At 47.3% G+C, this 24,171-nt stretch overlaps 1 protein-coding gene across 1 annotated transcript; it reads right to left on the bottom strand.

Annotated features, from left to right (window-relative positions):
• Positions 1-3,107: 3,107 nt before the first annotated feature.
• Positions 3,108-22,897, bottom strand: LANCL1 (LanC like glutathione S-transferase 1). The gene is made up of 9 exons (XM_005486886.4): positions 22,731-22,897; positions 22,455-22,572; positions 13,674-13,881; positions 9,487-9,622; positions 9,026-9,172; positions 6,893-7,075; positions 6,334-6,510; positions 5,976-6,048; positions 3,108-5,122 (listed from the first exon to the last, which is right to left on the bottom strand). The coding sequence occupies exons 1-9, from the start codon at positions 22,812-22,814 to the stop codon at positions 5,046-5,048; spliced, it is 1,203 nt and encodes a 400-aa protein (XP_005486943.1). The 5' UTR covers positions 22,815-22,897; the 3' UTR covers positions 3,108-5,045.
• Positions 22,898-24,171: the final 1,274 nt, after the last annotated feature.

The following is a 24,171-nucleotide window of genomic DNA, read 5'->3' as shown; positions in this document are numbered from 1 at the left end:
AGTGTTTTGCCTGTCCTTTATGAGGAATCAGTTTGGCATCACTTTGTCAAAATTCTGCCCTGTTGGGCAGAGTGATAGCACTGCAAGCCCATCTACAGGAACCATTTCAGCTCTACCTAAGCTGGGTTTTTCCCTTGACAAATACCCCAGTGGCGAGCCTTGGTGCCCTTACACATATGTCCAGTTGGATTTTCTTGATGCTCTTGCCCTTCTGGGATATCCCCAGTCCCTATGGCATTTAAGGGAAGGTATGTTTGGTGCGGCAGACTTCAAAGAGTGAAGGGCTGTGGAAAAGGGAGTGTTTGGCTCTTTATTCCCTGCAGGCTGGGAGTGCTTGGTGGCAGGGCTTGTGTAATGTCTGTGAAACTGATGTGGGGAGATAAAGTGTTGCCACCCAGTGTGTGGAGTGTTTCTTTGAAAACCTGAGCATGAGCTGTCCTGCACCATGGGAAGCTTGTGTGGCTTCAGGCAGGACTGGGAAAGATTTCCTAATTGTTTTTTTTCTTTTTCCCAGGGCTATATATGACTCAAAGGCCGTGCATTTCGGAAGGGCTTCCCTGATTGTCCCACGTCTCATCCCACACAGTACACAAACACAGCCTCTCCCCTGTGGGCTTTTCTGTGAGTGCTGTCAGGCTGCATTGCCACCTGCTGGGGACACCAACGCCCTCCTGCGAGGGGTCCCCTGCGGCATCCACATCCTCTCAACAGAGGGACACATAATCCTCTCTCCTAAGATTTTGGTTGGGGAAGGCAGTGAGAACCTCAGAGGTGAGGGAAAACAATTATCTCTATTCACTACTGTTGTTGTTTGGCACATGTAGAATGTGCAAAGCTGTGTCTGACTGTCTGGAGACAGTCATGGGTTTTTCTTTCGTATAGTGTAGTATCTTTTTAGTATACAATTTAGTATATTATTAGTGTAATGTAGCTTAATGAAACATTTGTTCAGCCTTTCTGAATCACGGAGCACATTATTCCCTACACTGGGGTCACCCTGCATTGACAGTCCCCAGGCTAGCACCCTGCTGGGATGAGCCTGGCCTGGGCTCCAACCTTTTTCCTCAGGTGCTTATTTTGAGGTGATCTGCTGCCTCTTTCTTTGCTGGAGTTTGTCTTCGGGCACTAATAATGTGAAAGTTGTAACTCAAGGGGGTTAAACTTCCTGGTTTTGCTACTGGCCTTCAGGTTTCTTTCACAGATGCAGCCAAAGGAATGCAGGGGACACTTTGGCCAAAGGACTTGGACATTCTGGGCAGGAACAGGTGAGGAACCTGTGTTGTTCTTCTCAATGTGAAAAAAAAAAAGTAATATGTATTAAAAAAAACCCCAAAACTTGCTAGAAATCATCTGTATGTGCTGGGAACTCACCTGGAGCAGGACCCAAGGGAACATGGAACCCAGCCATGTTCCCTTGGGTGTTGCCATCAAAGAACCCCACTCAGATTTGGCCAAGCTATTACACTGAGGTGCAAAAACATGGATTAAAAAATAGGAGAAGTAAGAAAGACGAGACAGTGGTGCAGTGAGGTCTGGCTGGGTAACTCAGGTAAGCCAGCAGCTTTGGGGCCCACTGGCTGCTTCTCCCACAGCTGCTTCTGTGGGATGTGCCACTCTTACTCTCCACCTGGCTCAGCTCCAAGTCAGGTAGAAAGTCTGTTCTGGGGCAGGGGGATGAGCTGGGGTTTGTGGAGGCTGAGATCCCCTCTGCAGTGCTTTTCCCTATTCTGCTGTGCTTTTCCCCTATTAACTCTGGGAGAGCATCTGCCAAGACAAGCCAGCAGCCTGCTCCAAAGTGGTTTCAAAGGCTGTATGAAATCCCTGCAGTGGTAGTTCATAAATGGATTTATCAGCTCAGTGTGTCTGACTGCTAAGGCTACAGGGACTGAGGACAGCTCATGGCAGGATTTTTTGGCAAAAAAACTTTAAATTATGTTAGCCACTGATCTAGTGTCTGTGCTGATAGCTGTTAATGGGCATTTAAAAAGTTAATATGTAGGAATGAGAAATGAAGTAATTGAGGCAGACACAGCACTATCTGTTGCTCTCTTGCACTGCCTCTATGTCACATCTTTGATAGCTGAGGCTGCTGTCAGCTCCTGAGAGCTGAAACCATGCTGGGCCCCCAGGGGACATGCACACATACAGATGGCATTTGGTTAACAGTCCTTGGGATGTTTTTCATCTTGCTGATCACACTTGCATACACAGGAGGTGAACACAAACTGAGCCAGATGATAAAGCATTCAAAATATGTATTTTACTTGTTTCTTGGGAATATAGGTTATTTTGTATGTTTTTTATTTTTGGGTTTTTTTAAACAGACCACCACCCTGGACAAACACAATCAGCAACAAGTGTCAGCTATCTACACTTCTGATAATGTCTCTCTCAGGTGGCTTGTTGAAACAGGACCAGTTGAATTTTCAAACTTGGTCCTGCTCCCTCTCCTTGGCACAAAGGTGAGTGGAAATGGGCAGTATACCACACCAAACCCCTGTATGAGAAAGGAAGGGTAACCAGAGAAACTGCACTACTATGCTGTTTTCTCATCCTCACTGCTGCATCGCCTTCCTCAAGACCTTTACCACAAACCTTAATAGAAACTATAGAAAACCAGGTTGTGTAGGACCTCAAGCTTGTGCTGGAGGGCAGGATCACCTCTATCCATACAGTTTGATCTTAAAGCCTCTGCTGTTGGACAGTCACAGCCTCCCTGAGGTGCCCTGCTCCTCCTTTCACTGAGCAGGAGGTGCTTTTTTAGGAGGATTCACCTCTTCCTGTCCAGCACTGCACACAGGTGTATTTTGGTGCAATCAACAGTAACCTGCAGGATTCTGGTCTCCAATGGAAGCCACAGAGGCAGGATGGAGACACCAGTGCAAAAAGATGCCCTGGGATGACAGCACAGCCTGCAAGGGAAATCCCAGGACTGGCTTTGATGGACTAGAGATGAGGGGAAAATGTGAAATACCCTTAACACTCAAGGTGGGTGGAAGGCCACTGAGCCTCCAGGAGCTGCCAGCAGAGCACAGCTGTTGTGGGATACGTTGATCCCTTCAGACATGAATCCTGGTCACAAAGCAGGAGGCAGAAATAACCCAAAGTTTGGTTGTTTCAGCATTTTTATTAGACAGTGCTCCACTCAACAGTTGTACACATGGCCCTGATGCTCCCCTGATCAGTGCACAAACCTCGGGACATTGTGCTCCCATGCCACCATGACCCAGGCTGCACAAACCATCTCCTTTTACAGAAGTGGTGCCCAGGAGAAACCCAGGCTCAGAGCAGTGTCCCTGCACTGCCAGCACACCAGCCAAGCTGGGAGGCAACTTCAGGTGCTGTTTGATTAGGCAACTCCTCCCTGCTTCCCAGTCACCTCCCTGTGCTGCTCAGTCCTGTGAGTGACAGGGGATGCCTGCTGCTGTGTCCCCATGAGCCTGAGCATTCTGACAGGTGTGCCCACCCTCAAGGAGATGAGCTTTTCTGCAATTCAGCCTGTCTTCTGATGGACTTTTAGAAACCTGTGAGGGCAGCAGGAGTGTGGGCTTTGAGGAAACAAATCAGCATTCCAGGGCTGGTTTCTGCTCCTTGCCTACCCAGGAGGTTCTCATGGAGCTCCCTGTGCCACTGGGCTCAGCTGCCCTGCATTCAGGCACGTGTGAGTGTGACCCTGCCAGCTTTGGTGGCCCTGCTTTGTCACTGCTGGCCCAGGAGAGTGGCTGTGCTGCCCTGCTGTTTCTCCCCTGCCCTTCTGAGACTTGAGGCACTCAGCAGCTCAGCCCCTGAAAGATCAAAGCCCGTGGGCACATTGGGCAGGCAGAGGAGCTGCTCTCAAACAGCACAAAGCTGTGTGGCTGCATCTGTAAACTTCCCTGAGCTCAGTGTTTATGCTCAGTGCTAAGAAAGTGATTTACAGAGCCAGGTCCCAAATTTCTAAGGATGGAAAAGCACATTTACTCCCTGCAAGTACCTGACCTGCCTGACACATCAAAGCCAGTTCACCTAGTGCAGATTTTCCAGTTGGGTAGATGAGTGGTTGCAAATCAAACTACAACAAGCAGTAGCAAGGCAAACAGGTGACTCAAATGATCCAGGTTTGGGAAAGCTTATAAAAGAAAACATGTAAATAACATCTATACAGCTAATAGCTTAAACACTGTCAGAACTCAGTGGCTTACATTTCTTTTCCCTTGTTGCTGCTGGTGGGCACCTGGCACCACCTAATACACAAATTTAAATAAAGACTGCAAAATAAACTCTCAAAGCTAACAAGAAGAGACCACAAAAGCAAGCATGCATAGCTCACTTTTGGACTGGAGTTTGCCATTGGATGACCAGTGGAATAGCAATGTTTAATGTAAGATGGCAGTGGATTACTTGTCTGTCACTGGAACAAATGCACAGAAGAGCTATACATAGCCTCTGCCTTTAGAGCAGATAGGTGCAAACTCAGGACAAGCCTTTGGCATGCCAGTCCCAGCTCTGCCAGCTGCAATATGATATTAAAAATATACATAAGACTCCACAGTCCATCACATTCACTTCACGTGGCACAGCCCAGATACTGAACCATCTGCTCTCTGGGTGCTCAGAAAGAAAACACTTGAAAACAACTTCCAGGCAATAGTCTCAGTTTTCCATCTGCTGTTCTCCAAAGGCAGCTAAATTCCTGCAACTATTTGTTAGCACAAAAAGAGGTTAAACAGCCCAGGTTACATTCAATAGAAAACTTCTTCCCAGGAAATGGGATACAGGAAACAGCAAAACTCTGTAGCCAACAAAATACTGTACAGTTCTCCTTGCTCCCACCTGCAGCCCTGAGTTTTTAAGGGACACCAGCAAAATCTGCATTCTGTCTTTAAAACTAAACAATGCAATGAGACAACTAGAAAAGTTAGAGAACTCAGCATGCCCCCAGGAGGATGGATTTATGTTCAGTTAGATGAACAACAGTGAGTCTGGAAAAAGGAGAAAGCAGCCTTGAACTGCATTTCCAAGTGCAGAAGGACACAGGGCAGCAAACTGCCAAGCAGGATTCAGATTTAGAGTTCAAATGCAGGGAACTTGGCCTTGGTAGGCACCAGCAGGTCAGCAAGAAAGTAAATTGTTCCAGCCATTCCTGAGGATGAAAAAAACACATTGTGCTTCAGAGAAATTCCCTTTGGGCACCGTTTCTCTCAGTTATCCAGGGAGTGAATGAGTTATGATTCACAAAAGAAAAGGTCCTAAATATTTTTCAAGGTCTGAGCCCAGCTTTCCCAAGCAACTTTGGTACCTCAGTGTGGAAAAGCATTTTGAGGTTAATCAAACATTGAAAAACACCTGGCAAAATGCCATGGGTCCTTTTCCCCACTCCAGCTCCCTCCCTTCTGCTTTACCCATCCACAAGTTAGACATGGGGCAGCTTTGTCAAACTCTGGTGTTTGAGACACTGCTGCCCAAGGTCCTGACTGATGGAAGTTTTCCTCTCCCCTGGGGAGATCAGGGTTAGCTGGGAGCTGGCTCCTTCAGCAAATACCTGCTGATGGCAGATTTGGGGGCAGCTGTTGGCAGGAGGCACAAAGTGCCACAGGAGCCACCAAGGCCCATAACAGCAGCCCCATTTGTTCCTCTCACCTTTAGAATCAAACTGGAACACTGATGAAGGATTTCAATCCTTAAAAAGGTACAGAAAAGAGAGAAGCCAGGCTCCAAATAACCAAAAGGAGCCATGAAAGAATTCTCCCTGAGATCTGTATGTAAATCTGTGTGGGAGGCCTAAGAGGACAAGCTAAGACATTATCCTGTGCTACAGGGAGACTGCTTCTGGGCAAGGGTAGAAAAACCCTTCTTGGGTTTTGGTGGGTACAATTTCCTTTCCATCCCCTACACTGAGTTTTGCAAAGATTCCAGTGGAGCTTTCATTCTGTTTTCCTTGGTGCTAGAACAGCTTAGATCCAGGAGCAAAACACAAGGCTAGAGACTGAGATTACCTTCAAAGAGAGAGAATGGTGTGTCTGGAGTCCGGCACCCATGCTGCCCATAGCTTAAACACCACTCTGCAAACTGAGAAAAGAGGTACAAAAAGTCTTCAAATTTGGTTAAAGGCAGGGCTTGAGAAGAAAATACGACCCCTGGTCCCCACACTACCCCTTGCAGAGCAAGGCTTCTGAGGGGAATCCCTTCTGTACAGGCTGTCAGACAGTGACTGCAGTGCTGAAGGACTACTCTGGTGCAGGTGGTCAGATCCAGCTGCGTGTCTGCCCCACTAGAAATTGCATTTCAAAGGCAAAGGCAGTGATGTAGAAGGCAGAAGTAAATAAGGCCCTCTACTGCCTCACACAGCCTTACCTTGCAGGCCCTGTAGAGGTATTTCATGCTCTGAGTGAGGTTGTACAGTGCCAGGAAGGCATAAGCATTGCCAGCTGTGCCATGGCACAGCCCGTAGCCTTTCTTCAGTAACCCATACTGCCAGATCACTTCTGCACACTGCAGGGCATCACTCAGGTACTGCTGCTCCCCAAAGACCTGTGGAGACAAGAAACAGTTGTCCTTGCTGAGGCAATGTCCACCAAACAAAGAGCATCCCTGTGGGATGGAGAGGCTTGGGTGTCCTGCTGAAGTGACTCTGCTCTTTACTTTTTAAGGAGGATATTTCTGATGAGTGGGGATGCAAGACCATTACTTCACACACAACTAGTTGTCACCATCTATCACCTGCAACAGGGCAGCCCACACAACTGATGGGTATTTTCAGAAATGTTTTCTTTAAAGACTAATTTCTGTATCAGAGGTTAGTGTGGGGGTGATTTCACTTCAACAAGCCATCCTACTTCCAAGCAAAGGGGATGTCCCAGCATCTTCTCCAGAGGAAGTTTCACATGAGGGGTCTTTGCAGGGTTTCTGGTACCTTGTATGCCTGGAGAAGCATGTAGATGACACCTGGTGCTCCATGGCACCAGTGCACGAGGAGGTCTCTGGTGTCACCAATGCAGGGAGGGTAATTCCCAGATGGGAACTTCAGCTGGCAGACATAGTCCACACTGGGCTTGACTGTGTTGTGCAGCTTCACTTGGCTCACTCCAAAGCCAGGCTAAGAGACAGAAAACATTTAAATCAGGGAGAATTACCATTCTGTCTGTCCCTAAGAGACCCAAGGTCTGCCCAAAAGGTGGAAACAAAGTCAACTATGGCTACATTCCCTCTTGCTCCTTGTAAATTAAGTAATTTCTTTGCTTTGAGCTTTCACACTTTACAACCACCCACTCAGTCACTGGTTGTTCTGCCTTTTGACAGGAACTTATTTCCAGTCCTACCCTTGCATCCCAGAAACAGACTGTTCCTAGCATGTCACCTGCCCCTTTAAGCAAAAAAGCTTGCTGCTGTTTTTCCTAAAGATGAGCAGGAATAGCTTCAGGTACCCAGATCTGAAGTAAAGCAATACCAGTCTAAGATCAGTATTAAGGACGATTCCTTGCACCTAGAGCATCTCAGCCCTTAGCTGCTGGGCCAGCCCAGCTGGCAGGCTGCAATTCTGAATTCTGAATCTTCACAGATGCTGCTGGGTGATTTCAAGAGGCTGACTTCACTGCTGACCTCAGCTGGAAGCAAGAGAGTGGCTTCAGTGTCCCAAAGACACTGCCCCACATGAAATCTGTGCAGTTCTAATTTCCCATGGCAGACTGCAATGAACACTCTCATCTAAGGATCACACTGTTCTCAGGCTGGTAACTGGAAAATGAAAAATCAATACTTGTGCTGTAAAGCCATTAGAGATAAAAGATGTTTTCCTCTCCGTATTTCACATTCTTGCTTCTTCCAAGGCTTTTTGTGCATCATGCTTGGCTGATTCAGGCTCCTTTTAATTCATACAGCAGAGAAGCATAAAGCCCATGAGTATTTAATGGGAGACTTAAAATTTATTTAAAAAGACTTAAAAATTATTTAAACAGCTACTTGGGAAGAAGCTCAGGGACTTGGTACAAATTTAGGCTCACAGCACATTGCTGTCTCCCCTGCTCCTAGCTTGCTATTCTGTGCTTCTGGAAAATAACCACCTTGCATCCCCCTCCTGCCAAATCTTCTAAATCTAATCTTCTTAAAAAACACCAACCACCTCTTCCTCTCTGAGCAACAGAAACATTATATTCACAGGACTGCTACTGATCCTGTATATGGGCTTTAACTTTGACAGTCCTGAAGGAAAACTCAAATGCTTGAAACCTGGTGGCTTCCTTTTCCACCTGCTCTCAGAGTTATGTCTAATAAAAGATTACAGACTATTTCTAGACCAAAATAATTTGTGTTGCTCATGGGTGCTCTTAATGCTTGAAGAATTCAATGGGTTTTTTTTGCTGTTATTTTTCTGAGTGCTTGAGCACTGTAAATATATGCACAAAGGAACCCACACAGGGGAATTATCACCCTCATTTTTTTTCAGAGCCAGAATAGGGAATATTGACAGAGCTCCAGTGAGTTGTGCAAAATAGTGAGAAAGCATCAAAGCCTCTCCCAGTCTCTTGTCTTGCTCTGCCTGCTTCAGGCACTGCAGAACTCAGCACCTTTATCATAGTCCCACCTTTTTCACATTTAGAAGCAGGCTCTGCTTTGGATACAAAGGCATTTCCCACTTTCCTACTATGAGCACAATTTTTTTTATCATGCTTTTCTTTCAGAGATTCTCACTCTGCTCCAAATAACTATCTCAGAAGATGCAGGGAGCCAGCAGATACCAACAAATGTGAATAATTTAGAAGCAATTAACATGAGGGGGAAACTCAGACCCAGCTGAGCTACAGGCCTCTGTTATGTGACACTGCTGGTTAATGCAGGTCACATTTCTCCACAGTTCTCCAAGGTCAGAGATTCAATCTTAGATTTGAAGAAAACCTTTACAATTGGAAATGAATGATAAACACATGGCTAGGTCTGTCAGATAAGGTATCTTTCCCAGTTTGACATTACTAAGAGCCAATTCAAATGCTGTTCCTTGTTCAAAGAAATGTGAAACAGTGCTAAGGGCCCATCCCCTCATGTCTCTTACCTGCATGAGATAGTAGTAGATCCCAGCCAAACCATGGGCTGCTCCTACATAGTACTCCTGGTACCACTCAAACATCAGTGGGCTCTTTGCTGTGAAGTTCCTCTTTCTGGCTAAGTTCTCTCCTGAGGCTACAACTGCTTCACAAACCTGTGCAGGGATGGGAACAAACGTGGGTGAGGGAAATGTTGCTGCCCTGGACACAGCACAGTGAGTATTCTGACACAGAACAAGATTTGTTTTTCTGCCCAAGCAGAGGGTGGAATGAAATGTATGCCAGTCCAGTACTGCCCATGGGTTTACATGGACAGCAGTGCTTTGTTCCTTTGGAAGAAAAGCAGGTATAGCATGATGTGGTTTCTCCCTTATTGCCAGAGTTCTTTACATCTAGCACTGGTTTTTACCTGCCCCAAGATGAGGTATATGAGAAGAGACAGATAACAACTCAGCAAAAGGCACAGTACCTGCTGAATGTGGCTCTGAGGGATCTTTTCCTCTCCGAAGTGCTTGTTCACAAATAGCAGTGCAGAGAGATAACCCATGCGCCCGTAGAGGAGCTCGTCTGGCACTCGGGGGTCAGCCTTGTGTAGGTGCAGCAAACTGCAATGGAACATTCCCATGGGGGACATGAGAGGGAAATGCACTCAAACATTGCACTCAAAGCCATGGAAACAAGCTCTAAGGCTGGAGCTCAAAACCATGGTTTGTTCCTTCATGCTGCTGTACTGGAAATCAAAGAGATCCTCATGGCAGGGAGAAATGATGAGGAGGACTCCATGATATCAGAAGGCTAATTGATTACTTTATTATACTATATTATTCTATACTATATTACACTCTATTACACTACATCTACACTGAATCTGCACAAGCACCCAACTCAACTCAACTGCCCAGAATCTAGCGACTGCCTGCTGACTGGTGGTCTGGACACGTGCTTGGCTCTGACAGGGCAAAGGAACAAAACACCATCACTCGTGGGTCAGCCTTGTGTAGGTGCAGCAAACTGCAATGGAACATTCCTATGAGGGAGATGAGAGGGAAATGCACTCAAACATTGCACTCAAAGCCATGGAAACAAGCACTAAGGCTGGAGCTCAAAACCCTGGTTCGTTCCTTCATGCTGCTGTATTGGAAATCAAAGTGATCCCTGTGGCAGGGAGAAAGATGAGGGGGACTCCATGATATCAGAAGGCTAATTAATTACTTTATTATACTATATTATTCTGTACTATATTACACTCTATTACACTACATCTAAACTGAATCTGCACAAGCACCCAACTCAACTCAACTGCCCAGAAACTAGTGACTGCCTGCTGACTGACAGTCTGGACATGTGCTTGGTCCTCACAGGCCAAGGGAACAAAACACCATCACTCTGGGTAAACAATCTCCACATTGCATTCTGCTTTGGCACAGCAAATGAGGTAAGAATTGTTTTGATCATTCTTTTCTCTGCTTCCCTCAGGTTCAGAGAATGTGAATCCCACACTGCTGTGCCCTAGGAGCTGTCAGGCCAGGCGCTGGCTCTCAGCCTTCCACTGCATGAGGTGTGGAATCACTCCTTCCCTTCTGCCTTTTGTTTGGCTGATTGCTTCAGTCTGCTCTGCTCTTCACAATGCACTCATACTATGTGCTTGGGTTTTAGAGCACCAGCTTGGAAAGCTACAGGAGGGGGAAACCTGGGCTGAAAGAAATGGTCAGCATAAGCTGCTGACTGCTCAGGAAAGGCTGCCCACCATTATCTCCTTGTGATGTTATTGGCAAGGTGGACACTCTGCCAGAAATCACCACTTTCAAAATACAGGGTTATCCTTTTAAGTTGGCTGCCTAAGGAATATTTGAAGTTCAAACTAGTGCTAATGGTATGTGGGAAAATCTCACCCCTAATGCTCTCAAGTCCTGATAGAGAAGCCCCTTCCTCTCCATGCCTACAAATAGCCTGGGCTATGCTGCCAGGTGAGAAAGAGGTGTCTCCATGAGCTAAAAATCTAAGTAAGAGGTGGAGCTACAGATGTTGTTTAACATCAAGCTGCTGTGGCACATGGAAGAAATATCCTCTAGGGTGAACTGAGCAGCAGTGAGGACACCTTAGCAAAGTGGGGGTGCTGTGGCTGGCTGAGGACAGCTTGTCTGGCACCAGGCTTTAGCCCACAAGTGCAGAGTGAGGTCTGCTGCAGTCAAGTATTTTCTTTCCCACTTTTCTATTACGATATTGCCAAGCTGGTGATATTCCTGTAATGTTAACAGGGACTAACAGCACTTCAGACTGGTGCTTTGTAGCCCAATTCACTTTTGATGCAGTTTTTCCTTTGTTTTACCTCTCATCACACTTCCAGAAAGACTGGATGTCCTTTCCTGTCAGGGCAGCAGGTAGCAGTATGATTTGATTTGGCTTTATCTTTCTGTTCACCTGTAAGACAGCAATCTGAACAGTGCCATCACTTTTAAAATACCAGCAAAAGTGGCTTTAAGGCTATTCCCTGCCTGTTTCCAGCTGTGAAACCAGCCAGGAAGAGCTTTGTGTGTGCTGAGCTTCCCAGCCTGTCTGGAGCAACTGGACCACTTTTTTTTGTTCTTTGTCCATTACTGCTTTACCTCTAACTGCTTTTCCAGCTGGATCATCAGGAGAGGAAGCTTGCCAGGAGTTTCTGCTGTTTTTGAAACGTGGTCATGCATTCAAAAAGAGATGCCTGGGATGCTGCTGGACTGACTGCATGCAGAATGCATTTCTCAGCTGTGTGGGTAAGTTGTAGTCTATGAAAGGAAGAGCCACTCCTATTCACATTATGAGCCTATCACCTCAACTGTCAACAATCAGCAGTTTCTGGACAGAGGGAAATCAAGGCAGCTGTAGAGCAAAATGGGATTTTTGTACACCACTGGCCCTGAAAGCAAAGCTTTGACCTTCTGAATTGGTGGGAGGTGACAGGAAAAAGAAGGCTCCTAGAACATGGCTCACATTTTCACAGGCTCTTGGAAAATAGGCTGCCCTGAAACATTAGTGTCTCTAGAGCATAAAAGCACATTTTTGGTCATGAACTCATTTAGGAAAAAGCAAGCTTCTGTCTGTTCCACTGCAGGTAAAACCTGGCTGATGGATTCTCTCCACTGGCTCTGTAAAGGTGAAGTGCTTTAAAAGATAGAGGACAAAATGCAGAGAGGCCCTTCTTCTCCACAGCTTTGATAAAAGTGCTCTTTCTGTGCACTTGCACTGCACAGCTTAGCAACTGCTCTGTAACTAAAGAGCATACTCAAAAACCATTTAAGTTTTGATTTAGGGAGCTACTTCTCAAAGAAATACTCTATTTTAAAGGAGCACAGTCAGGCTAACTGCTCTGGGAATTGGTGGCAGAGTAAGGACAGTAGAACTGTTCATTTGAGAAAGCCACATTTTTCTGTTTTCCTCTTGCAGATGTATGAAGAAACCAATTTCCAGTGTTCTGACTTTATTATACCATTAGATGGCAGTGCAAAATTAATCACGAGATTCCACTCCACCACCAAACCACAGGCAGAACAAGAGGGATATGGGGAGGGAGACCTCAGCAAGAAAACATTAATTAGGGATTGCTTTTACAACCTGGGACTTATGCACTGACCACAACTGACCAGTATTGTTTGACAGATTAATTCTCTTTTTGTTAAAAAATATGTTAATCTTAGTGAGATCTGCCACTCTGTCAAAGCAAAATTTAACCCACAGATTATTATCAGAACAAAGAAAGAGTTCTGTCCCCAGACTGATTGTATCTGCATAAACCAGAAGCTATTCTTGGTTAAGGGAGTGGAAATTGGTGTCCAAACCATACAGACACCTCTGATTCCCACCTGTGGCTTTTTTTAATTGCTATTATGCATCACTTTCTCAGGGCTGTTTAAGGGCAGTCAGTGTTCTGAAGCATCAGGGGTTTTGTCTTTCTTTGTGCTGATCAGGGAGGAGTGGAAACTCTCTACAGGGCTGTTTCTCACCTTCCTAAAACCCATCTCCCTTAACTGAGAAATGCTTGCAAATATATCTCCTTAACTATTTTCCTTCCTCTGCCACATGCTGATCTATGCCTGCTTGTTTGTCCTTTTCTTGTCTTAAGTACCCAACAAAAAAGCATCTGAAAACAGTCGAGGAAAGGCAGGAAATAGAAATAAATGAATCATAACCAGCTGCATTCTGCAGTTGAAAGGGATGCTGTCAATCTTAGGTTTAAGTCAAAGACAACTAATAAAGAGCAAGTGGAAGCAAGTACCAAAATTAAATCTAATAATCTTACCACATTTTTCCTTTTCATCAAAATGACTGCAAAGCTAAATTAAAATGTTCTCAAAAACCACCAAACCCCACCTTCTGGGGTTTTTTTGTTTTTAATTTTGGCACTTTTTTCTGCCTGTGTTTATCAGAATTATTTTTAAGATGGCAGTAGCAGCTGAACAATAGAGGCTTGCAGGCTGCCATGCAAACGTGTTTGTCCTTAAACCACCTCTTTCACCAGGGCAGGAAAAGTTTGTGCTGCCTTGCTAAGTTACTGAACTATCTCTCACACAAGACTGCACCAAAATGTCTTCACATTTGTCAGAGAGTGCCTCATCCAAGCCCAGAGCAGCTCTGTGAGCAAGAGCAAGGCCAGGACAGAGACATGAGCAAGGCTTTTACCGGATGATGCAGTCTTCTGCCTGCTTCTGGTTCTGCAGCTTGTGGTACACAACAGCAGCCACTGCCAGGGGCCCAGCATCACCACACAGGAACGTGATGGATCTCCTGGTCAGGCACCTCAGGCTCTTCTTCACGTACTCATGGGCCACCTGAAGGTAGGCTGGGTCTCCATACACATCAAACAGGTGCAAGTACAGCAAAGCAATGCCTGCAGGAGGAACACAAAGGTTGCACCCATTAGAAATGTTTGCTGTGTTACTTCAGTGAAGCTGAAAGTCTGGCCTGGCCCTCATTTAGGGTATAAGCCTGACAGACAGGCTTCTCAGGGACATAACCCACAGCTTCCTTTCCTTGTGCCTTGCTGCTGCTTGTGAGTGGATGGCAGGTCAAGAGAACAGCAGGGTCTGACCCAGGAAGGCCTGGAGAACAGAATTGCATAAAATTTTATACACAATTACATACAATTTTCATATACAATTACATATATACATGTAATATTGTATATTTTCATTTACAATATACATACAGTTTCATACACAATTCTTTTATATCCAATTACATACAATTTTCATAGCAAGGAGCAAAAGGTGAGACCTAGACAAACCCACCTAAATCCATACACTGTACCTGTGACTTTTGCTCAACAGTGAAAGGGGGAAAAAAATCATCCTTGGGGAGATGGTATTTGTGACATAGCAGAACTGAGTTGTCACCCTCTCTATTTTTTCCCCATGGTCAGGGGGTAAGGGGTTGGGTCACTTAGCTTGGATTGGATTTTTTAAAAAACTGACACGCCATCAGCACTGAGAAACAGCATCCTTAGGACATCCAGACATCATACTTGACTCTTCTTAAAACTTTCCTTTTATTATTTTTTTTAAATTCCATTCCACTGGGAAGCAGCAACAAGGGTGTTGCAGTTCCCTGGACATCATCTCCCGCTGTTGAGCATGTCCCAAGCCCTAAAGCAAGAACTGGTGCATCCTAGGAAAAAGGGACTGCCCAATTCTCCTCTGCAGCAATCACTCATGAGATCAGCCCCTGTCTGCAACACAAACAGCTGCTTGGAATACTGCAACAGGCTGCATGGTGCTCACTAGGGGTTTCCAGTGGACTGGCCAGCTACAAAACCAGTTCTGCTACTGAGCAGTCACATCAATTGCTGTCCTTTGCCTCTGTGTGCCTTGTCTTCAGCCAGCTCTTGAGGCTTTCAGTAGGTGAATGAGGAATTCTTGATAAGTCTGTGCCTGACAGGTCTGTCACACTTGAACCCTCCTTCTGATCTGGGAGCCATCCTCAAACCTGCACTGAAGAAAGCTACTGGCCTAGCTCACTTTGAGAAGAGCTTATTTCTCCCTTAACAATAACCATTTCTAAGAAGACTCAGGTTCTGCATTAAGCCTAAATTAATAGAGCCAATCTCTACAGATTTTGATGTGTTAAGGTCAAGGGGGCAAGCATGCTGCAGAATTACAGTCCAAGGTACTGAGGACAATTTCAAACTTGGATAATTTTCTCATTTTGCATGGGTAATCTCCAAAGCTTCATGTTACAGACAATTCAATTCCACATGTACATTATGTATAAAATTTCCATTTCCTGCTGAAGCTAATAACCTTGTTCTCTCTCTAAGCAATTCAGTGCTGGCAATTCTAGAGAGAGCTCAGCTGTACAGTGCCATCACTCAAGTCTGTAAGGATGTGGATATGAAGCCCTTCTTTAAAGGGGAACCCTCCTTTTCCAGCTAGAAAATGTCAAGTGACTCTTCTTGATTTATTTAGTACCTAGCACATCTTCTAGACTCTTATTAGCCTGATAGCTGTCTGAGCACAACTTGCACTCTTGACTTATCTGCTTTAATATAGAACTTTTAGCTTTGTAAGTAGTTTCTATTCCCACTGCCATCATACCACCCTAATTATGCACATAAGTATCCTGCCAAGACCACTGCAGGGATTGAATTCTTAGAAAGTAAATCTCACCATTGTTTTCCTCTGATTTCTTTGCCTCTCCTCTTTTATAACATTTCTCACCCCTTATCCTCTCAGGCCCAAGCATCTTTGGAAAGACTCCAAAAAACCACTGACCTGTACTAAAGGATGAAGCTGCTTTCCCAGAACATCCACTTTTCCTTTTTATTTAAAACTGAAAGGTCTTATAAACTGCATCTAAAGCCAGTTTTCTCAATTCATTCCCGTTGTCATTTGATACTGGCAATAGTCCAGGTACCACTAAAGCTGTTTGTTGCTAACTCTCTTCTGTTACAGTTGGGCAGAGGAGAGGGGAAAAAAAAAACAAAGGGCTCAGGGGATGAGATAAGGATTGGGAGAAAAAAACACTCTACGGGCAAAACAGGTTCAAATTTAAAGGAATAAAGTAAATTTATTATTAACAGAGTCAGAGGAGGATAATGAGAAGTAAAATAAGCCTTTAAAATACTTTTTTACCCCCCAGGCTCTCCCTCCTTCCCACTGACAGCAGACGGAGACAGGACATGAGGGTTTTGGTCTGTTCATCACTTGAGATCTTCTTCTGTTAATTCAGGGAGAGGAGTCCTTTCTCAGCTAGGCTGTGGGGTCCCTCCCATGGGAGACAGCCATTCCAAAACTGTTGTGGCATGGGTCACTTGTCCACAGGGTATAGTCTTTTAAGGACAGGCTGCTCTAGTCTGGAAGCAAGGGCCCTGTCTCTGCCTGTCTCTGGAAGCAGGAGCCCCCTTGCTCTATTCGGGTCTCCCACTGGATCACAGCTTGCTCTGGCATCCACCCACTCCAGAGTGAGCACTTCTCTCAAGGGCTGTGAGTGGATCTCTGCATTCCCTGTGGACTTCATGCATTACAGGGGCACAGCTGCTTCACCACAGCCTGCAGAGGAATCTCGGCTCTGGTGCCTGGAGAACCTTCTCCCTCTCTTTCTTTCCACTGACCATGTTTTCGCCCACATGTCCTCACATCCTCCTCCTTTCTGACTAGAAGACAAACTGCTACTTGTAGTACCACTGTCACCAACCCCCACCAATTCAAAGACTCCTGCAGGATCCAGTAGCACTGAGAAGCTGATCTCACCTAGGCTCCATGCCAGGGAATTGCCCATCCTGTTTCTGTGCTGGCCAGGCAGCCACAACACCACTGCACAGGCAGCAGCAGCCGCAGTGGTGCTGGTGCTGTTTAACGCCTCTCCTCATGTGGAGAGGTGTTAAAAATAAAATCAAGGTGTGCAGGTCCCACAGGGACATAAGGTGTGATCTGCAGTCTCTCTGTTTGGCTCATGTCTCTGTACATGTGGGGTGCCAGGAAGGAGAAGCTGCCAGCCAGGCCCTGCCCTTTCAGCCATAGTGCATTGCCACAGGCTGTGCCAGCATGGCAGCAGCCACAGTGCCTCCCCACCCTTGGGGAATAAACTGCCTGTGCTCTGTTTTCATTTTCTTCTTAAATATGTCATCACAGAGGAGTTACCAGCCTCTCTAACTGGGCCAGCAGTGTGTCCATCTTTAGAGCCATTGGCTCTGTCGAACATGGTAGGAGCTTCCAGCAGCTTCTCATAGAAAGGACCCTGTGGCCCTCCCCTGCTGCCATAAACCAGGCCATGCCAAATCAACACAATCCATCAAGGAACTCCTTCCTCTCAAAGTGATCAGAAGGGTGCAAGCAGCGCCTTCAGCTTGCTGGTCCCTCTGTTGCCAACCGTGAGCCCCAGAGGGGACAAGGCAGCAGAGGAGGGCAGGCACAAGCATGAAGAGGCAATGTTGATGGGTGTATTTAGAGGGATACAAAACAAAGTCACCTGGTGGGGGATATCTGGCGTTAACCTGTGTGCCAAGGTGCAGGCAGAGCATTTCAGAGGCAGTGCAGGTCAGAGGGAAGAGTATCCAGGCAGTGGCCTTGGTTCAGTTAAGGCAGTGTTGCTCTGCCTTGCTCCCTCTCCAATGCCCTCCTCACCCCAACTGACTGGGTAGGTTTGGGACTGACTGGTGTTTGCTTGGCATGCTTTAAGTGATATACAAACACAGCATCACCAGGCACATGGAGCTAGGCAAGTTGTGGATCTGCTCCAATTCTCTGTGACCTGGAGGTCTGATGTTCAGTGTTCCACTTGGAAATGTGACCCAATTTTGTGACCTCTGACTGTTTCCACTCAGAACTGCCATACAGTGCCCTGCTACTGCCAAAGATGTCTGGGCTTTGTCCTGTTGATTGTTTACTACTGGACCTTTTTCTCTGTAGTTTCTCAGATGTCCAATTTTTTTTTGCTTCTAGCTCCTGTGCAGAGCTGAACGAGATGGGGAATGCACCAGAGAGCCCTTGATGGTACAGGGCTGCAGAGAACATGTGCTGCTGAGACACCAACAGGGCTCTGCTGACCGAAACAGCCACTCCAGCATGCAGAAAGGCAGTACACAGGAGCTGAGTGTCCATGCCTGAGGTGCTTGCTCACTGCAGGGAATCAGGAGGCCAAAGTCAATCCTGTGTGCCTCACAAAGCCTGCTTAGTCAACACCTTCAGAAGGACAGTGAACAGCACCTCTCTCCCCTCACCCTCCTGCAGGGTAGGTGCAGAGGCAGGTACTACTTTGCATGAGAGATTTCTTTAGAGTGGGGCAGTGGAGTTACAGACAATTGTGCCAGAGTTACAGGCAGCTTGTGCTGATGCCCTGACTTCAGCAACCATTGCTTTCAACAGAGCAGGCACTGCTGGAAATACCAGGGAAGGTCTTGCTTGTGAGCTGAAGCTCTGCAGTAGGCAGAAATGTGAGCTAAAGCTCTGCAGTAGGCAGAAAGAGAATCTCATCCACATGATCATTCTGTTGATCAAAGAGAGGCTGTGCCTCAACTTCTCTGCAAGTTTAGACTTGCTCTTTTGTTGGCCTGCAAGCAGTTTGCTTTGCAAGCAAGTTATGCCCTTAGACTGTTCTGAACATGCCTCCTTGCCCAGCAGGACCTGAGCTGTGTTCTTCTACTAAGGAAAGTAGGTTGCCACAAGAGGATATTTTGTTCCAAACCAACCACCTAGAGTTATAAAGATCTCAGAGGTCTTGCATTGACCCAGGGCAGTAAATCAGCCAGCAGCCTCAAAGCAGGATGTCAAACACAGAGGAAGAAGCAGAATCCTATCTCTGCACAGTGATGAAGCCTGATGGTTTCTAGTGAGACAGCTGGTGCCACTTTATTAAGCCAGGCATGGGGTAAAAGAGCATGGATGGCCCAGCTTTATTGCCCAGCTCAAAGGATAATTAGCATCTCTGCTGGTGCAGACACATGGGATGCTCCTTGCACTCCAACCTGCATGCCAAAGCCACACTGCATGCAACAGTGAGACACCTCTGGAAGGCCACATTCAGAACTGGCTGGGGAGTCAGTTTGCAGCTTCTCTTCTGACTGCATGATTGATTATCCAGGATGCCTAAGCATTTATCCTGCCTTAAAACCTGGGTAACAGAGCTTCTTCTGTTAAACTTTTTACCCCATCACAAAATCCTACAACAGGTTAGGTTAGCAGGGATCAGTGGTGATCTGCTCCAACCCTCTGAAAGGAAGGTCAGCCTCAAATCTGCATGCCATTGCTCTGGGCCTTGTCCAGTCAAACACTGACTATCTCCAAGAACAGAAAATTCACAAAAACTATCTGCCAAGCATTTGGCAAGAATGTGGTTTATGTGATTGACCCAAGGCACTCTATTATCTCTGAGCAAATGCAGCCTCACTTTCTCTTGCTCTGTAGGGATTATCTGAGGATTTACATTTTTCTGAACAGGACTAAAAAGGACGTAAGTTCTCTGGGTTCTGAGGTTAAAATGAACATATTGCACTAAAGTGAATGAGAAGTATTTTTCCAGAAGTTTTCCTGAACTGGTTCAGTAGTAATTTCATTTTCACATGGCTTTCCTTTCAAAAGACAACTAAGCCCTGCTCCTTGTCCCTACTTGCCAATGGCCAGCCAAAAACTGTGGATGGGGCAGGCCAGCTGAACTCACTGGGCAGTTTCAGAGGCCCTCTGTGACTAAGACATTGCCAGAGAAGGGAATGCTTGCATGGAAAACAAATTCCAAGTGAACCACCACAGTGTGGAGGAAGGTGAATCTCTCCCTTACATACCTCATCACCCTGGAAGGATGCAACACACCAGTAAGCACTGGACTCAGGAGCATCCTGGCCTCTGCAGTCACCTGGTGGCAGGAGTGAACTCCTTCCACTCCCTTTCCATCAGCTGTGCTCTCAGTCAAGACAGTGTTTGGAGCAAGGCCTTTTGCATTACCACAAATACCAAAAGGCGTCCAGGTATCCCTCACCATCCTCAGGCTAACCTGGAAATGGATGAGGCTGCTGTGCTTCTACCAGATCTGCTTCTACCTCAGAATTAGCTTAGAGCAGCTAAGCTTCCCTCAGTCAACACCATGATACCAGTGAAACAGATTAGGGAAAAAGCTCTTCCAGCAGCCTCCCTAAACTGATGAAAAGCCAGAGCAGAACACAACAGCTGAGGCTGGTCTGTACCCAGGCACGTAGCAGGGGCTGCCTATGGGGCCCTGATCTCTATGGGGAACTGAATGAGAATGTAACAAGCTGATTCAAATATGTTTTGAGGGCATTCAGCCATACACTGGATAATCTTGATCCAAAGTGTGCTTTCACTGCCTCTGAGCTGAAAACCTGAGTCTTTCCTTCCCTCTGCTCCAACTTCACGTGCCAAGAAGCCGTGGCTTCCCTGGCACAGTGCACGCTGGGGGAACAGGGCTCTGTCAAGTGTGGTGGGAAGGAAAGGAGCCCCAAAGTAAAATGCCAGCATATGCTGTGCATTACTGAGTGCAGTGTAGTACACTCAAGCACGTTACATCTCACAGAGTTTGTGCCAAGAGAGCCATATTTCAAATCTCCCTTATTAGCGGCCACAAGAGTGAGGGCTGATTTCAGATTGCTGGGCAATGATTCACATGAGGAGATACTCAGCCTTTCCTACACAAGCAATTACAGGAAAAAGCTGCTGTCTTGGCCCAATTAATTGTGTCTCTGGAAACCAGCTCTGAATAAATTAATATAGCTAGAATTGGAAAGGAAGGTAGGGTGACAAAGTTATAGTGTGACATCTGCAAACTTCACCACGCTGGTTGTGACTTCCAGGAAATCTGTCCATGGATTTATTCCTAATAGCCAAGGCAAGAAGGCTGTGTGCCCATTGAGGAATGATCTCTGGGAAGAAAAGAGAAGCATCCCTCTTGAGAAACTGCCTTCCAAATGAAAACTAGCTGAAATCCTGAACCAGAGTTCTCAGCCACTGTTTCATAACCGCAATCACTTTCCAACACAAAGTACCTTAGGAGCACCTTCAGAAAAGGAACATGGCCTCTGGGGAAAAGTGGTTTCCTTCTCCCCAAGAGTACTCCTAACATCAACTATCCTCCTGCTTTGTCTCCTGAATTTTCTGCAATCATGACTGAAGAGCACCTTTACCATAGCAGTGCTTCTCATCAGAGGGGACCCCAGGGCAGGGTCACACACACTGGAAAACTGAACATGTCTGCCAAGGTGGAATCAGCCAGCACTCAGCAGAAATGTATAAATTCACTGGCAGCGGCAGCAGAGTGCTGCCAAGACAGCAGCTGATGAAATCAATGTTCTCCTACGCTGGAATTTAATACTGGCATCCTAGTATTTCTTATGAACTGCTCTTCAGTGCTCTCACTGCCTGTCTGCCTTAGTAAAATTTTGAAGCAGGCATTTCTAGCACTGCTGTCATCAAGCTGCAATGTTAGTTTAGCACCAACACACTGAACACCACTCTCATAAGCAAACTGTTGGCATTAAGTTCCACAGCACCCACACACAAGCCAGCCACACCCAGACTGTACTGTAGAAAGTTGCCATTTATGATTGCAGTATACTGCAAAAAGAAAAGCAGCAGTACCAAAAAAATCTTGCAGCAAGCATTAGATTGATTTCAACTATCCTAGGGTCCCTGAATAGGGCCTGGCACATCACAGAAGGCAGGAGAGATGTGAAAGCACACAGCAGCAGCTGAAGTTGGGGCACAGAGAAGGGTGTGTCCTCCCTGGCACCATTGGGTAGAAACAGGGAGGCAAAGGCAGGGCACACTTCCAAGGAAGGAAAACCAGGTTGAAAATGCAGAATAGGAGAAAGACAAGCTCCTGGAAGCTTTGCAAACAAGTTAGTACAAGGAAGGCTTCCACACTCTGTTATACTCACATTAGTATTTCTGCTCCTTCTGGCAAGGCACTGGAGCAAAGCTAGCGCTCACTAAGTGGAGTGGCATTACCTGGGGAATAGGAATGGAGCAATCTTCCAATCAGACAAGGTCATCAGATAAATTACAGCTCCAACAGAAAAGACAGACATTATCTCAGGCCATTAAGCCCACTGCTGCCAGATGCAAGGGCTCCTTGCAGGCAAATGACTTACCATGTACATCTGCCTACTTCGTGGAGAAGTAGATGGAGCACTGGTTTTGTTGTCATCATCCCCACCATGGCTAGATTTGGAACATGTCGCTTTGCAGGCTCCCATGCTTACACTCAAACAACTGCTGGTTTTCTCCGTGGTGTTAAGTCCAGCACTATTAATCCTGCCCTGTGACACTGTGGCCTTCGTTCTGCAAATGGGGAGTCCTGAGAAAGACATCCCCTTGCTCAAATGGACTAAACCACGCAGAACAAGTGCCATTCTTGACATGGATCTACCGTGACCATTTCAATGGCCAAACCCCAGGGTCTGCCAGGAGCTCATCTAGAGGCGAGCTCCAGGGAGCTGCTGCTCCATGGGACCGACCCTACCTGTCCAGCCAGTGTACGCCGTGCAGTCATGCGGGTCGGCGGACTTGAGGCCCTTCTCCATCTGCTGCAGCAGCTCCCTGATTTTGTTATTCAGCCGCTGCGTGAATTCGGGGGTCAGCTGTGGAGACAAAACCCACCAAACGTGAAGGCACCGTGGGGGAGCATCGGTACACCGGGCAGCCCCGGGAACCGCGTTTGGAACCAGACAGGTGTCAGCTCTACACGGCCTGTGGGCAGACCCCCAGGGCAGAGCTGCCTCACCCCAGCCCCGCTCACCCGCCCGGCCGCGTCGAAGTAGCTGGTGGCCAAGGACTTGTCATAGTCCGCGTAGGGGTTCGGGAGTGCCCGCTGCGCCATCATAGTGCCGCTCGGCTCGCCTCCGCTCGGCTCGGCTCGGCTCGGCCAGGCCCGCCCCGGCTCCGCCCCGGAAAGCGCCGCTGCCGCCGCTCGGCCCTTCCCGTGCCAGGGGCGGGCTCGGGGCCCGCGGCTGCCGCCGCTCGCGCTGAAGGGCTTGGGGGTGTTGTCTTCTGGATCCTGTGGGGGTCAGGGTCTGTTGCAGCAGGTTGTGTCTGCTGTAGAGAGCCCTGTGGAGCACAGGTCCCTTGCAGCTTGACCATGCAGCTGACCATCGAGGGGCCGGCTGCCGCTGGCTCTGTGGGGTTAAGGTTGCTCTGCTGCCGGGTCTGTGTGCTTTAGGCAGCCCTTTGGAGTATAAGGTCGCTCGCAGCTGGCCTTTGTGGGGCTTAGGGACACTGTAGGGCTGAGGGTAATTGTCACTGTCTGGCTTAGGGAGCCCTGTGAGATTTTGGGCTCCTTACAGGCCGCCCTGTGGGGTTTAAGTCTCGTGTGGGGGGCCCGGTGGGATTTGGCGCAGTTGGCTGCGTGGAGCTTGCAGGCCCTGTGGGATTAGGGGCCCCTCACACCAGCCTGGAGTGGATGGGCACCACATGGGTTTGGTGTTAGGCTGGTGCTGACAGAGTGACAGAGGATCAGCTCAAAGAGAATGCTGAGTCCTGCAGCCCCCAGCAGGATTTCCTCACTTGGGGTAGGACCCAGCCTGATGGGGGACAGGGGCTCTTTGCTGTTCCTTGCTGAGCTGCTGCATCTCACCCATGCTGGCTGAGCTACATCTTCCTCATGAAGAGGTTAGGTCCCCCTGATTCATAGGCCTGAGCAGTGCTTTTCCTCCCAAGTGCAGCATAACTGTGCTGCCATGCTGCTGGGGGTCTCCTTGGTGTTGTTGTGGGGCAGTGTGCCCCTGTGCTGCCACAATGTCCTTTGTGCTGCCAGATAGCATTCATTGGGCTCACACGTCCTTGTGTGCTGTGTTCCTCAATCCAGGCCTTGCTGCTTGGTGGAACACTGTGCCCATCTCCCTTTCTTGTGACCCCATGGACCTGGGATGAGTTGTGATGTCCCTGCTTGAGGTGTGGGTGCTGAAATGTGTTACAGGTGCAGCTTTGGGGCTCCCCAGCACTTCTAGCACTGCAGGCTTGTGTGTCTCTGTTGGGGAAGCACAAAGGGATGCAGCTGAGATTGAAGCTCTTGGTGACTTGTCAAGGTCTAAGTTCAGTGACACTGCCCCTTGTAGGAGCTGAATCCATCTGGGTGGGTTTAGGGGAAACTGCTGCTCTAGGAATTTACACATTGGTGACTGAACACACTGAGAATCCATTAGGCTGCTGCATTCATGCCTGTGACAGTTGTATTATGTAAG

The sequence above is a fragment of the Zonotrichia albicollis genome, chromosome 10 (assembly GCF_047830755.1).
Source record: "Zonotrichia albicollis isolate bZonAlb1 chromosome 10, bZonAlb1.hap1, whole genome shotgun sequence".
In the NCBI taxonomy this organism is placed as follows: Eukaryota; Metazoa; Chordata; class Aves; order Passeriformes; family Passerellidae; genus Zonotrichia; species Zonotrichia albicollis.
Note: the sequence above shows the minus strand (reverse complement) of the source record. Positions and strands in the feature narration are given on the sequence as shown.

Coding starts and splice junctions, on each gene's coding strand:
- LANCL1 (XM_005486886.4), bottom strand. CDS start 22,814: ATGATGGCGCAGCGGGCACTCCCGAACCCCTACGCGGACTATGACAAG. Junction 13,882..22,454: donor GGCGTACACTGGCTGGACAG/GTAGGGTCGGTC, acceptor TTCCTCCTGCAG/GCATTGCTTTGCTGTACTTG. Junction 6,511..6,892: donor TGCTTCTCCAGGCATACAAG/GTACCAGAAACC, acceptor TTGTCTCCACAG/GTCTTTGGGGAGCAGCAGTA.